General features: G+C 41.6%; 1 protein-coding gene across 1 annotated transcript; it reads right to left on the reverse strand.

Annotated features, from left to right (window-relative positions):
• Positions 1–654: 654 nt before the first annotated feature.
• LOC109877170 (gastrula zinc finger protein XlCGF17.1-like) lies at positions 655–10,544 on the reverse strand. The gene is made up of 3 exons (XM_020469479.2): positions 10,504–10,544; positions 3,049–3,092; positions 655–2,536 (listed from the first exon to the last, which is right to left on the reverse strand). The coding sequence occupies exons 1-3, from the start codon at positions 10,542–10,544 to the stop codon at positions 1,521–1,523; spliced, it is 1,101 nt and encodes a 366-aa protein (XP_020325068.2). The 3' UTR covers positions 655–1,520.
• Positions 10,545–14,714: the final 4,170 nt, after the last annotated feature.

A 14,714-nucleotide genomic window follows, 5' to 3' on the forward strand; every position in this document is an offset into this window, starting at 1 on the left:
CATTTTGTTAAATTAAAAGTACTTAAAACATTTTTAATTGTGTGCTCTCACTGAGTGCAAAAAGCAGGGAGGGAGGAGCCCTCCAAACAGTCATCTTTGCCTCTGTTATGTTGTCAACAAGGCAGCTAGGTGCATCGACCAGAAACATGCATTTCCTTTCCATAAAAAAGTACATGTTCAGACTATACTGAACAAACATGTAAAAATTTAAAGAAATGTTCTACATGCACAAAAAGCTTATTTCTCTCAACTTTTGTGCACAAATTTGGTTACGTCCCTGTTAGTGAGCATTTCTCCTTTGCCAAGATAATCCATCCACCTGACAGGTATGGCATATCAAGAAGCTGATTTAAACAGCATGATCATTACACAGGTGCACCTTGTAAACAGCAGGGGATACTACAGATTTGTACAGATTTTAGTATAACTGAAATAACTGTTTGATACATGGAACTAGGAAGCACTGAATTAAGTGACATATGTGTTGTCATGTGTAAACACGGGAGCTACTTTGTCCCAAAATGCTAAATAGAATTCTAAGAATTCTTGAATTCTAATTCCCCAATAGTAAGTGGGCCATTCTTGAATTGTTGTGGTAATGCTGTCCCTGGACTGTGGCACCTTATAAAACTATTGAAAATGAAACAAGACAAATACATTTTTCATTTTATTTAACTGGTTTTACATAAGAAACATGTAAGTCCTTTATACAGATTAACATATATTTGTATGCATTGTAGAAAAATACTGGTGGCTAGCAAAATGGCTTGTCCCCGTGGTGATGTGTAAAGGTGTATTGACATGTTTTTGAGTAGATTCATGTAAATATATTTTGATTGGCAACAAAAACATTGTATTTTCTGAAAGATAACCCAGAGGTTGACCAGCAAAATGAATGTAGAACATTTATTTTTCATTAGTAATTCAATGAAATTCATTGCAGTTATCCAAATACATTAATCATCAATGACTAAAATAGTGAATCTAGTTTTAAAAGACAATTTAATAAACCAATTTGTATCATTAAACAAAACACATTTAGTAGGAATAAAAGTATCCACCCAAACTAAAGGTGAAAACTGATCATCACATCATCTCTATCTGACACATGTTGTGTCTACTAACTCATTCCCACAGAAAACTGATCATCACACCATCTCTATCTGACACATGTTGTGTCTACTAACTCATTCCCACAGAAAACTGCAGAGGGAAGCAGTACCTCCCTCCATTGATTTAACAAGCGATCCCTCAGAGGGTTTTCAACGCTAAGGGCAAATCCAAAGTAATCTCAATATCTTTACAGTAGAAGCAAACAAAACACACCAGAACTGACAAGGTGCACACTGATCAGTAAAGTAAAGAGAGGCTAACATTCTATAACGCTCCCTTTTCTCTGCACAGTTCTCTCACAGTGAGAAACAATAGGATTACAATAGTGTTACTCTCTGGTAATGTTATCAAATACACTGTTACCACTTCCTTTATGAGATGAGAATGAAGTGATGGAGTGACTAATCTTAACTGGCCTGAGAGAACTGATGAGGCTTCTTTCCTTTATGTATACGTTGGTGTGTTATTAAGTTGCTCTGTTGAGAGAAACTCTTCCCACAGTCAGAGCAGGAGTAAGGCTTCTCTCCTGTGTGTGTTCTCTGGTGAACTTTTAGCTCAGATGATGTTGTGAAGCACTTCACACAGTCAGAGCATGAGAAAGGCTTCTCTCCTGTATGTATAAGTTGGTGTGTTTTTAAGTTGCTCTGTTGAGAGAAACTCTTCCCACAGTCAGAGCAGCAGTAAGGCTTCTCCCCTGTGTGTGTTCTCCGGTGAACTTTTAGCTCAGCTGATGTTGTGAAGTACTTCCCACAGTCAGAGCAGGAGTAAGGCTTCTCTGCTTTATGTATATGTTGGTGTGATTTTAAGCTGCTCTGTTGAGAGAAACTCTTGCCACAATCAGAGCAGGAGTAAGGCTTCTCTCCTGTGTGTATACGTTGGTGTGACTTTAAGCTGCTCTGTTGAGAGAAACTCATCCCACAGTCAGAGCAGTAGTAAGGCTTCTCTCCTGTGTGTGTCCTCTGATGAACTTTTAACTCAAATGATGCTGTGAAGCATTTTCCACAGTCAGAGCAGTAGTACGGCTTCTCTCCTGTGTGTATATGTTTGTGCGAGTTTAAGCTGCTCTGTTGCGAGAAACTCTTCCCACAGTCAGAGCAGGAGTAAGGCTTCTCTCCTGTGTGTATACGTTGGTGTCTTTTTAAGTGACCCAATCCTGAGAAACTCTTCCCACAGTCAGAGCAGGAGTAAGGCTTCTCTCCAGTGTGCACTCTCTGATGAACTGTCAGAGCCTTTGATGTTGTGAAGTGTGTCCCACAGTCAGTGCAGGAATAAGGCTTCTCTCCTGTGTGTATTTGTAGGTGTATTTTTAGCTTTGATAGAAATGGGAAAATCTCCTCACAATGTGGGCAGTGGTGAGACCTCTTAGCTCTGGGATGTTCCTGCTGTTGCTCTCTGGATGTAGATAATGTCTCAACATGGTCTCCTGTGTGAACAGCATCAGAAGAACCAGTCAGTTGGTGTGATATACATGTCAAATGTATACATGCCATATCACCCTCCACTCATTATCACAAGGGTTAGTAACTACCAGAGTTGAGGTCAATTCCATTTTTAATTAGCCAATTCAAATAAACCAAAGTTCTATTTAAAATGTTCCTCTTTGAAAGGCATTGAAGAGAATTGTAATTTCAGTGATCTTCCTGAAATAACTGGAATTTAATCAAACAAATTCTGACAATACTGGTGTCAAACTATGCAAGTCTCAGTAGAATGAAGTAACATCTACCTTCTCACTGAAACAGTTCATCATGAAACAGTTCTACTGTAACATTTCATGCACAGTGGGAAGTTGGAATGAACAACACAAGCGAAAGAATGTCAGGGGTCATGTGTGATGTCAGAATTACAGAATACTACCTAGCAATAGACTGGGTGATAGCTTATGGAGGTCTAGCTTATGAAGATAACTTATAAATAGATAGAACCTGCTCTTACCATGACTAACAGATGTGCCAATCTTCTCCTCCTCTTCTTCATCTTTAATGTTGACTTTCAGCTCCAGTGTTTGACTGCAGTCTTCCAGTTTCACTGATGTCATCTCTGGATCCTGCAGTGCAAACTGGGCTCCACTCTCACAATCAGGACCCAGTGACTGGGTTTGTCCTCACTGTTGATGTTACCAGCCTCAGACTTAATCTGAGTTGGACAGTAGTATTAAAGAGCAACGGACACAAAAGTTATTTTCTTGACAGTTCTGGCACTTTCTTATTCTAAAAAATATATATTTCATTTTTCAACTATCTCATTTCAACAGCTCAAGTAGCTAAGCATTGACAACATTCATTCACATTAGACAAGTGCACATGTTAAATTACACAACGTAAGTGCATTTAACCTATAGTACATTTCCTAAATTCAAATAATGCATAAATGAATCACAAACCATCTAGTACAAGGTTACAGTATGTTGTAGGGAGCACTATGTAATATTTTATTGAATAACCTTGTCTACACTGTATTGTTTCACACAAAACCATTAGTCAGTGGTGGAAAAACTACTAAATATTCATACTTGAGTGAAAGTAAAAAGTAAAAAGTAAATGTCATACATCAAATTCCTAATATTAAGCTGATGATTTTCAATTTTGTTATGTATTTATTTACAGATGGCAAGGGGCACACTCCAACACTCAGACATAATTGACAACTTTGTGCGTCTCCCCTTCTCGTAGGCCTATTTTATGGATACGTCATATGTATTGATCTGTTTATCATTGTTAGCAGAGTAGACTAGGCTACCCCGGATTTTTTTTTGATTTGACAAATATTCTGCTAATGTGTCCAGTCATATATAGAGTGTACTAGAATAGCATTAAATATCTTTCTAAAAGGCCAAGAAACGTATCTGATATAGCTCGCCTATTCTATTCTACGTGCTCAGCCATGCATTGAACAGACTTTTTTGCAAACAGAGATTGAATTATATTATTAGCCTAAATTATTACTATATCAACTACTGTCTCGGCACTCTCCGGACAATTCCTTCTACCAAATGGCTTGGCTTTTGCTCTGACATGCACTGTCAACTGTGGGACCTTATATAAAAAGGTATATGCCTTTCCAAATCATGTCCAATGCATTGAATTTACACCAGGTGGACTCCACTCAAGTTGTAGAAACATCTCAAGGATGATCAATGGAAACAGGATGCACCTGAGCTCAATTTCGAGTCTCATAGCAAAGGGTCTGAATATGTACCCAAATAAGGTATTTCTGTTATTCTGTTATTTTGATTTTACATTTGCAAAAATTGCTTACCCAGTTTCGCTTTGTCATTATGGGGTATTGTGTGTAGATTGATGAAAACATTTTATTTCATCCATTTTAGAATAAGGCTGCAACGTAACAATGTGGAAAAAGACAAAGGGTCTGAATACTTTTCGAATGCACTGTCCTCGTGGGTAAACAAAACAACCTTGTGGGTTAGTATTATGGATAGAGCTAGCTAGCAACTGCATTTTTATTCATCAAGATGACCAAGCTTTGTGTGGTAGCAGGTTGTAGCAACACTTGCTGTGCAAATGTGATTTTCTCAATGGCCACGCAAATGAAACGCTTTAAAAAGTGGGATACATTTGTGGCCACAATGCGGGCGAATTTGACATCTACTCGTCAATCTGCGGGGGACATTTAACTTTCATGGCTATCAACAATGGAAGGAGGGCTTCAGCAAAACGTTACTTTTCAAATTGGATGCTGTCCATACCAACAACGTGGTTAGAAAGTATCACAAACAGCCAGCAGCAGCAGAGACCGATCATTATAGTTTCACCTGGTAAGTGGCAGTGCTAGCTTACTATGCTAAGGCTCGCTAGCTACAGAGCTACCGCATTCAGCTCACGTCTTCCATCTAAATCAACTTTGCCATCTCTTCTTAAAATGTGATTTTTAAACATAACCTTAATCACACTGATTAACTCTAAAGTAACATGTCTAGACTCTAGAGAAGTGACATGATATATCCCTAGTTGATTCTGCTCTAGACTCTAGAGAAGTGACATGATATATCCCTAGTTGATTCTGGCTCTGGACTCCAGAGAAGTGACATGATATTGCCTGCTAACATGAATGACTTTCAGCTCCAAATGCAGGTGTAAAACGCAGTTTGTTTCTGTAGCCTAGCTTGCATTTTATGGCTGTAATGACAGGTTACATTTGCGTAGCAATTGTGCACTCATGTTGGCGTGTGCAGGCATATTGCACAATATTGTACCACTCCTTTTTGTGGGTCACGGTCAAAAAAGTTTGCAAACCACTGGGATACACGATAGTGGCAACAAATGGAGTTGGGTTGCATATAGTCATGGTAGGATACATGATAGTGGCAACAAATTGAGTTGGGTTGGATATAGTCATGGTAGGATACATGATAGTGGCAACAAATGGAGTTGGGTTGGATATAGTCATGGTAGGATACATGATAGTGGCAACAAATGGAGTTGGGTTGGATATAGTCATGGTAGGATACATGATAGTGGCAACAAATGGAGTTGGGTTGGATATAGTCATGGTAGGATACATGATAGTGGCAACAAATAGAGTTGGGTTGGATATAGTCATGGTAGGATACATGATAGTGGCAACAAATGGAGTTGGTTGGATATAGTCCATGGTAGGATACATGATAGTGGCAACAAATGGAGTTGGGTTGGATATAGTCATGGTAGGATACATGATAGTGGCAACAAATGGAGTTGGGTTGGATATAGTCATGGTAGGCTAAAGTAAGTCTTACAATCTTCTATTTTGACTGGAATTCAGAAGCCTTTTTAAACCTCAGTTACACTTGAAGTTTTGCATTTCCTGTTCTAATTAGTTTATCTGAATAATTTACTCCTCAGATGGTGATGCTTTCCCCTTGTAATAATAGCTCAATAGAGCCCCACAGTGTAGGTGTCATGATACCCATAAAACCTAGCGGTCAAGAAAGGAAATGGTTCCAATCCATAGGGGATTTCTATTAGGATTTTGTCATTCATTTGTATTGAAGGGCACATAAAGAACATGTACCATACATACACAACATATATTTGCTGTCTTTACAAAGGAGCGGAATTACATTCACATGTTATGGGAACATTTTGCCTGTATAGAGCAAATATTTCAAGAGTCTGAATAAGAACACAATTTGGAAGAGGCCACAGAAAACCAGAAAAAAAAAGTTTTTAAATCCAGAAATTACAGAATAAGAGCTGTACAATGTCAGGAACTGTGGACAGATCATAGGGGATTTATTAATAACCATGTAAATCTCTCTCAGACGAGGCAACTTTTTTTCCCTCCAATATATTTGGCTCTATTTCCTCTCAGATTTGAAAATGCTAATTAGAGTCAACGTAGACATCATGAAAAACTACAATTCCCTGCAAGCGCCTTCACGTCATCTCTAGCTGACACCTTTTGCTAACAGGTATTATGTCAATTTAAAACTTGCACAAGACAGTACACAGAATTGGTCATTTAAATAAATGTAGCCAATTGATTCATTAATACATTTAGCTAACGTTAAATAGTTAATCCAGAGACTCTTACTTTTTCCTCACTTCGGCAGTCTCATCCAGATCAACATGGCATTTGTAGTTCTTTATGATAGCCACATTAGAAGCTAATTAGCGCTTCTTTTTTGGAGGAGGGGATATTTAATGTTATCAAAATGTTATGCCGGGATAAGTCTACGCGAAACGCAGCCCTTATTTTAAGTGTTTCTAAAATCCCCTATGGGAAAATGAAATGGTGGAAAAATTATTTGGAACCATTTCACGTTGACTGCTAGGTTTTATGGGTATTAGGAAAGGACAGGGGGACACCTAGTCAGTTGTACAACTGAATGCCTTCAACTGAAATGTGTCTTCCAAATTGAACCCAACCCCTCTGAATTAGAGAGGTGCGGGGGGGGCTGCCTTAAATTGACATCCACATCATCGGCGCCCGGGGCAGTGGGTTAAAATGCCTTGCTCAGGGGCAGAACGACAAATGTTTTCCTTGTCAGCTCAGGGATTCGATCCAGCAACCTTTCGGTTACTGGCCCAAAACTCTAACGACTAGGTACTCTATGAGTCTGTGACCATAGCTGCTGGGAATGATTTTTGGGGGGGCTGCCCTTTTTTAGCTTGAGCACATGCTTCCCAAAAGGTCTGGGCATGGCTCTGTATAGAGCCCTGTGGCTGGGGTCGAAACTGTGTGTGTGTGTGTGTGTGTGTGTGTGTGTGTGTGTGTGTGTGTGTGTGTGTGTGTGTGTGTGTGTGTGTGTGTGTGTGGATGGTGTGCTAAACCAAAATGTGGCCATGTATTCCATCGTGGATCGTTTGGCATTTTGGAGTAGTCCAGGAGCCAGGTTTTCTTTAGAGGGGTGGATTGTGGATTTTGCTCAATGGGAAAGTTTATTTTGGGAGTTTAGGATCAATGTTGTCACAGTTTCTTGTTGAAGAGACATCAGCCAACCTTAGCTTGCTCCTATTCTGAATAAATTTGTGTCCGTTTCTTTCTAGCTGGCAAAATCAGTGAGCTGAACTTTGTTTGGTCCTGCCATGTGTCAATAACATAGCCAAGTTTGTCACTGGTATGGGCTAATTATCCTAAACCTAGACAGTGATAGCAGCTGTGGCAGCCAGATAAAACCATGGAGATGGGGAGATAATTCAGGTTCTGTTTCACCTGCTGCTGGCTTGATAATGTTCACTCAAATACGTTTTTCCATACATTAAATGATATTTGTATTATCTAAAGATTGTAATTGTGTTCATATCTGATTAATATTGAAGAAAAATCCTCACAGCCGTTTGCCATACCAAAATGTGAACTACAATTTGGTGCGCACCATTTTACTATGTACAGTAGGCAGTAAACTCACCATGTGTCATCAAAATTACCATCTTCTGTACGTGGTTTATATATGAGGGGAGCATAAATTGTACAATTGTAAACGAATAAATAATGGTATAAGTTTAGAACCAATGTATATTAGTTAATATACTGTACCGACTACATAAATATATGAACGGGGTCCACTGTCTTCTATCTGGACTTTAAAACGCTGACAGCGGTCGCCGCCATTTTTACCAGCTCGTGATAGTTATTTTTTACACAACCAAGAACCATATAAAATGAACTCAGAAATCTCAAATAAATTGATTCTTTTTTAAATTACCTTGACGAAATTGTGTACATTAACGCAGACAAACCCCAAATACTCAAGTTATATGACTTGTAAAATCGTTTTCCACCACGACACAAAAATAACATAAAATCTGGTAATCCCTTGACGGATTTGTTACCTATCATGTTATGACATGTTCTGTCGATATTAGGAAGTGTAAACGTGCTATTACCAACCTGTAGTAATACATAGAAACGGAAAACAAAAATGATCGTCTTCACATCTGCTGCTTTCTTTATTCTGAACAATGGTGCATGTCCATAGAGATGGATAGAGGACTCATCTTTGTATCTGTGTAATTATAGCGTCTGTGACAATACGCAGCGGCATTGAGGGGATTCAATTCATCTGGCCTGGGCTCCCGATAGGCGTGTTTTTGCAAGGAGGTGAAAATGGATGTCATTCGTTTGGAACTGGGTTGCCTTCCAGATGGGAGCCAGGTGCCACATTCAAAGCCCACAGAGAAGTCTCCTCAAAACAAAAGTGATGTAATTAAGCACTTGGAGTAATGAGTAGGATTCTGTGTTTTCACATGAAAAAAAATTCTAACAAATATTTTATGGAAAGAGATGTATGTTTTCTGGATGATGCACCTTGTTGACTAAATGACAGAAAGGCACAGATTACTGTTCTATTGGAGAAGAGCGATTCAAATCAATCAAATTTTATTTGTCACATACACATGGTTAGCAGATGTTAATGCGAGTGTAGCGAAATGCTTGTGCTTCTAGTTCGACAATGCAGTAATAACGAACAAGTAATCTAACTAACAATCCTAAAAAACTACTGTCTTATACACAGGTAAGGGGATAAGGAATATGTACATAAGGATATATGAATGAGTGATGGTACAGAGCAGCATAGGCAAGATACAGTAGATGATATCGAGTACAGTATAACATATGAGATGAGTATGTAAACAAAGTGGCATAGTTAAAGTCCCTTGCCGCATTGCCTGTTTACCGTTTACATCACAGGCCATAAAACGATGCCCTGTGGCTCAGCATAATCAAATCTGCCAATTCACCATTTGAAGTGGTACATTTTCTTCTTCACGATTGGTTTATCCCTACTGATGAGCCAGTTGGACATGACTCCAACGGAGTCACCAGGAGGGATCAGCCAATGAATTTGGAAGTCCCACAAGTTGACTACATTAAAATGGTGGAGTCCACAATGCATTTAGTTATAATAAGAACTAGAGACAGCCTCCAAGATGGCCGACCGTTGTTTTGAACTTTATCTACTCACGGTTGCATATGCCTGTTCATGGAGGTTGACATCTTGCTAGTTCCGGTTTCAGGAGCCCATTAGTAAATGCCAGTGGAGGTCGGTGGAGTTTAAGAGAGGGGAGGTCCGTTCTTTTTTTCATGACCACGGCCTTATTTCTGTAAGAGTATGTTGGATGACTGCCATTCATATGCCATCAACCAGCTCAATGTAACATCAATAGGTTTAGGCTACTACATGGTACTCTAATTTTCTCCATACCCATCCTGTGCTTGTTACAACTTAGCCTATGAATGAAAGTTTACAACGTAGGTGCACAGGTCGAGAGAAATGTGAGACAGACATTGACATATTCAATACCACCTTGCACACTCTTGCATGTATCTAGCTGATCTAGGGTGTAATCATTAGTCCAACAGTTGCAAACAAAGAGTTTCTATTGGACAAATTCCAGTATGTTTATCCCTGTTTCGTTCCGTTTACTTCCGTTTAAAGAAACGTTTTTCTACAGAATCGGTCGGAATAAATACACCCCTGATCACACACAAACACAGTTCACTTTCAAAGCAACTACATACAAACAGCAGATCCTGGACTATCCATTTACTTCAGTCAGTCTGTCTCATCTTCCAATGTCAGGAATCAATCACATTGAAGGAGCAGGTCCTGGATGAGAGCACATGAGTGAATTCCATTGTTTTTCCTTCTGCATGTGTCACAAGCTCTTCCATGTAATAGCATGAATATAAAACGTTAATAACTTTGGCTGTGATTGGTGGGGGACAAAAATCAGGCTCGAAGACAATTCATGAAAAAAAATAAAAATAGATGGATTTGTTTGGCACAAAGGTGATAACGAATTGCCTTCTCTATGGTGGGCTTCTATTGGAATGATCTTTCTGGACAGGTGGCATCCTATGACAGTGCCATGTTGAACGTCCACTGAGCTCTTCAGTAAGGCCATTCTACTGCCAATGTTTGTGTCACACCCTGATCTGTTTCACTTGTCTTTGTGCTTGTCTCCGCCCCCTCCAAGTGTCGCCATCTTCCACCATGATCCCCAATGTATTTATACCTGTGTTCTCTGTCTGTTGCCAGTTCAATTGGTCTCATCAAGCGTAAAACCATTTTCCCGGTGCTCCTATTTTTTTTCTCGTTCCTGTTTTCCGGTTTTGACCATTCTGCCTGCCTGCCGTCATGTACCTTGTCACACCACCCTGGATTACTGAACCTCTACCTGCCCCTTCACCTGTCGTTTGCCTGCCCCTTGTTTTAGTAATAAACTTTGTTACTTCGAAAATGTCTGCATCTGGGTCTTTCTCCTGAGCCTTAATAGTTTGTCTATGGAGAATGCATGGCTGTGTGCTCAATTGTATACACCTGTCAGAAACGGGTGTGACTAAAATAGCCGAATCCACTCATTTGAAGGTGTGTCCACATACTTTGGTGATTGTAGTGTATAATCAGTTGGCTATAGGCCTATTTCAATGTAATATTCAACCAAGTGAGTTCTATTTTTCTACTTGTAGGCTGGTACTGTCTGTAATGTGTGTCAATAGACACTGAGTGTACAAAACATTAGAAACACCTTAATACTGAGTTGGACCCCCCTTTGCCCTCAGAACAGCCTCAATTCATCGGGGCATGGACTCTACAAGGGTCAAGTGTTCTACAGGGACGCTGGCCCCTGTTGACTACAAATGCTTCTCACGCCTTGTGTCAAGTTTGGCTGAATTCCCTGTCATGTTCTTGGAACCATTCCTGGACAAGACTTGGGGCATAATCCTGCTGAAGAAATCTATTTGCAGATGGATACACTGCTGCCATGAAGGGAGGCACCTGATTGGCAATGTTGTTTTAGATATCCTGTGGCATTCAAACATTGCTCCACTTTTATCAAGGGGCCCAATATGTGCCATGAAAACACACTCCCACACATTACCACCAGCCTTCAATGTTGACACGAGGCATGATGGATGCATGTACTCATGTGGTTGTTTCAAGATGGCGCCGATTGAAAAACGTCCCTCTTCAGGACTCTGTCTTTCAAAGATAATTTGTTAAAAATCCAAATAACTTCTCATGTCTTCATTGTAAAGGGTATAAACACTGTTTCCCATGCTTGTTCAATGAACCATAAACAATTAATGAACATGCACCTGTGGAACGGTCGTTAAGACACGAACAGCTTAAGCAATTAAGGTCACAGTTATGAAAACTTAGGACACTAAAGAGACGTTTCTACGGACTCTTTAAAAATACCATCTGCGTGAACGTGCCTCAGGCATGCTACAAGGAGGCATGAGGACTGCAGATGTGGCCAGGGAAATACATTGCAATGTCTGTACTGTGAGACGCCTAAGACAGTGCTACAGGGAGACAGGACGGACAGCTGATCATCCTCACAGTGGCAGACCATGTGTAACAACACCTGTACAGGATCGGTACATCCGAACATCACACCTGCAGGACAGGTACAGGATGGCAACAACAACTGCCCGAGTTACACCAGGAATGGACAATCCCTTTATCAGTCCTCAGACTGTCCGCAATAGGCTGAGAGAGGCTGGACTGAGGGCTTGTAGGCCTGTTGTAAGGCAGGTCCTCACCAGACATCACCAGTAACAACGTCGCCTATGGGCACAAACCCACCATTGATGGACCAGACAGGACTGGCAAAAAGTGCTCTTCCCTGACGAGTCGCGTTTTTGTCTCACCAGGGGCAATGGTCAGATTCGGCTTTACCGTCGAAGGAATGAGCGTTATGAGGCCTGTACTCTGGAGAAGGATCGATTTGGAGGTGGAGGGTCCGTCATTGTCTGGGGCAGTGTGTCACAGCATCATCGGACTGAGCATGTTGTCATTGCAGGAAATCTCAACGCTGTGCATTACAGGGAAGACATCCTCCTCCCTCATGTGGTACCCTTCCTGCAGGCTCATCCTGACATGACCCTCCAGCATGACAATGCCACCAGCTATACTGCTCGTTCTGTGTGTGATTTCCTACAAGACAGGAATGTCAGTGTTCTGCCATGGCCAGAGAAGAGCCCGGATCTCAATACCATTAAGCACGTCTGGGACCTGTTGGATCGGAGGGTGAGGGCTAGGGCCATTTCCCCCCCAGAAATGTCCGGGAACGTGCAGGAGCCTTGGTGGAAGAGTGGGGTAACGTCTCACAGCAAGAACTGGAAAATCTGGTGCAGTCCATGAGGAGGAGATGCACTGCAGTACTTAATGCAGCTGCCAATTGGTCTGAGGAGATCACCAGCATGGTTGAATAATAATAAGGCAGAACAGTTGAAACTAGAGCAGCAGCACAGTCAGGTGGAAGTTGAAACTGGAGCAGCAGCATGGCCAGGTGGACTGGGGACAGCAAGGAGTCATCATGTCAGGTAGTCCTGGGGCATGGTCCTAGGGCTCAGGTCAGTTGAAACTGGAACAGCAGCATGGCCAGGTGGACTGGGGACAGCAAGGGAGTCATCATGTCAGGTAGTCCTGGGGCATGGTCCTAGGGCTCAGGTCCTCCGAGAGAGAGAAAGAAAGAGAGAAGGAGAGAATTAGAGAACGCACACTTAGATTCACACAGGACACCGAATAGGACAGGAGAAGTACTCCAGATATAACAAACTGACCCCAGCCCCCCGACACATAAACTACTGCAGCATAAATACTGGAGGCTGAGACAGGAGGGGTCAGGAGACACTGTGGCCCCATCCGAGGACACCCCCGGACAGGGCCAAACAGGAAGGATATAACCCCACCCACTTTGCCAAAGCACAGCCCCCACACCACTAGAGGGATATCTTCAACCACCAACTTACCATCCTGAGACAAGGCTGAGTATAGCCCACAAAGATCTCCGCCACGGCACAACCCAAGGGGGGGGGGGCGCCAACCCAGACAGGATGACCACAACAGTGAATCAACCCACTCAGGTGACGCACCCCCTCCAGGGACGGCATGAGAGAGCCCCAGCAAGCCAGTGACTCAGCCCCTGTAATAGGGTTAGAGGCAGAGAATCCCAGTGGAAAGAGGGGAACCGGCCAGGCAGAGACAGCAAGGGCGGTTCGTTGCTCCAGAGCCTTTCCGTTCACCTTCCCACTCCTGGGCCAGACTACACTCAATCATATGACCCACTGAAGAGATGAGTCTTCAGTAAAGACTTAAAGGTTGAGACCGAGTTTGCGTCTCTGACATGGGTAGGCAGACCGTTCCATAAAAATGGAGCTCTATAGGAGAAAGCCCTGCCTCCAGCTGTTTGCTTAGAAATTCTAGGGACAATTAGGAGGCCTGCGTCTTGTGACCGTAGCGTACGTGTAGGTATGTACGGCAGGACCAAATCAGAGAGATAGGTAGGAGCAAGCCCATGTAATGCTTTGTAGGTTAGCAGTAAAACCTTGAAATCAGCCCTTGCTTTGACAGGAAGCCAGTGTAGAGAGGCTAGCACTGGAGTAATATGATCAAATTTTTTGGTTCTAGTCAGGATTCTAGCAGCCGTATTTAGCACTAACTGAAGTTTATTTAGTGCTTTATCCGGGTAGCCGGAAAATAGAGAATTGCAGTAGTCTAACCTAGAAGTGACAAAAGCATGGATTAATTTTTCTGCATCATTTTTGGACAGAAAGTTTCTGATTTTTGCAATGTTACGTAGATGGAAAAAAGCTGTCCTTGAAAATGGTCTTGATATGTTTCTTCAAAAGAGAGATCAGGGTCCAGAGTACGCCGAGGTCCTTCACAGTTTTATTTGAGACGACGTACAACCATTAGATTAATTGTCAGATTCAACAGAAGATCTCTTTGTTTCTTGGGACCTAGAACAAGCATCTCTGTTTTGTCCGAGTTTAATAGTAGAAAGTTTGCAGCCATCCACTTCCTTATGTCTGAAACACATGCTTCTAGCGAGGGCAATTTTGAGGCTTCACCATGTTTCATTGAAATGTACAGCTGTGTGTCATCCGCTAGAGTGAAAGTTTACATTATGTTTCGAATAACATCCCCAAGAGGTAAAATATATAGTGAAAACAAATAGTGGTCCTAAACGGAACCTTGAGGAACACCGAAATTTACAGTTGATTTGTCAGAGGACAACCATTCACAGAGACAAACTGATTATCTTTCCGACAGATAAGATCTAAACCAGGCCAGAACATGTCCGGTAACCACTTTGGGTTTCCAATCTCTCCAAAGAGAATGTGGTGATCGATGGTATCAAAAG

Source organism: Oncorhynchus kisutch, unplaced genomic scaffold (genome assembly GCF_002021735.2).
Source record: "Oncorhynchus kisutch isolate 150728-3 unplaced genomic scaffold, Okis_V2 scaffold4085, whole genome shotgun sequence".
Taxonomy (NCBI): Eukaryota; Metazoa; Chordata; class Actinopteri; order Salmoniformes; family Salmonidae; genus Oncorhynchus; species Oncorhynchus kisutch.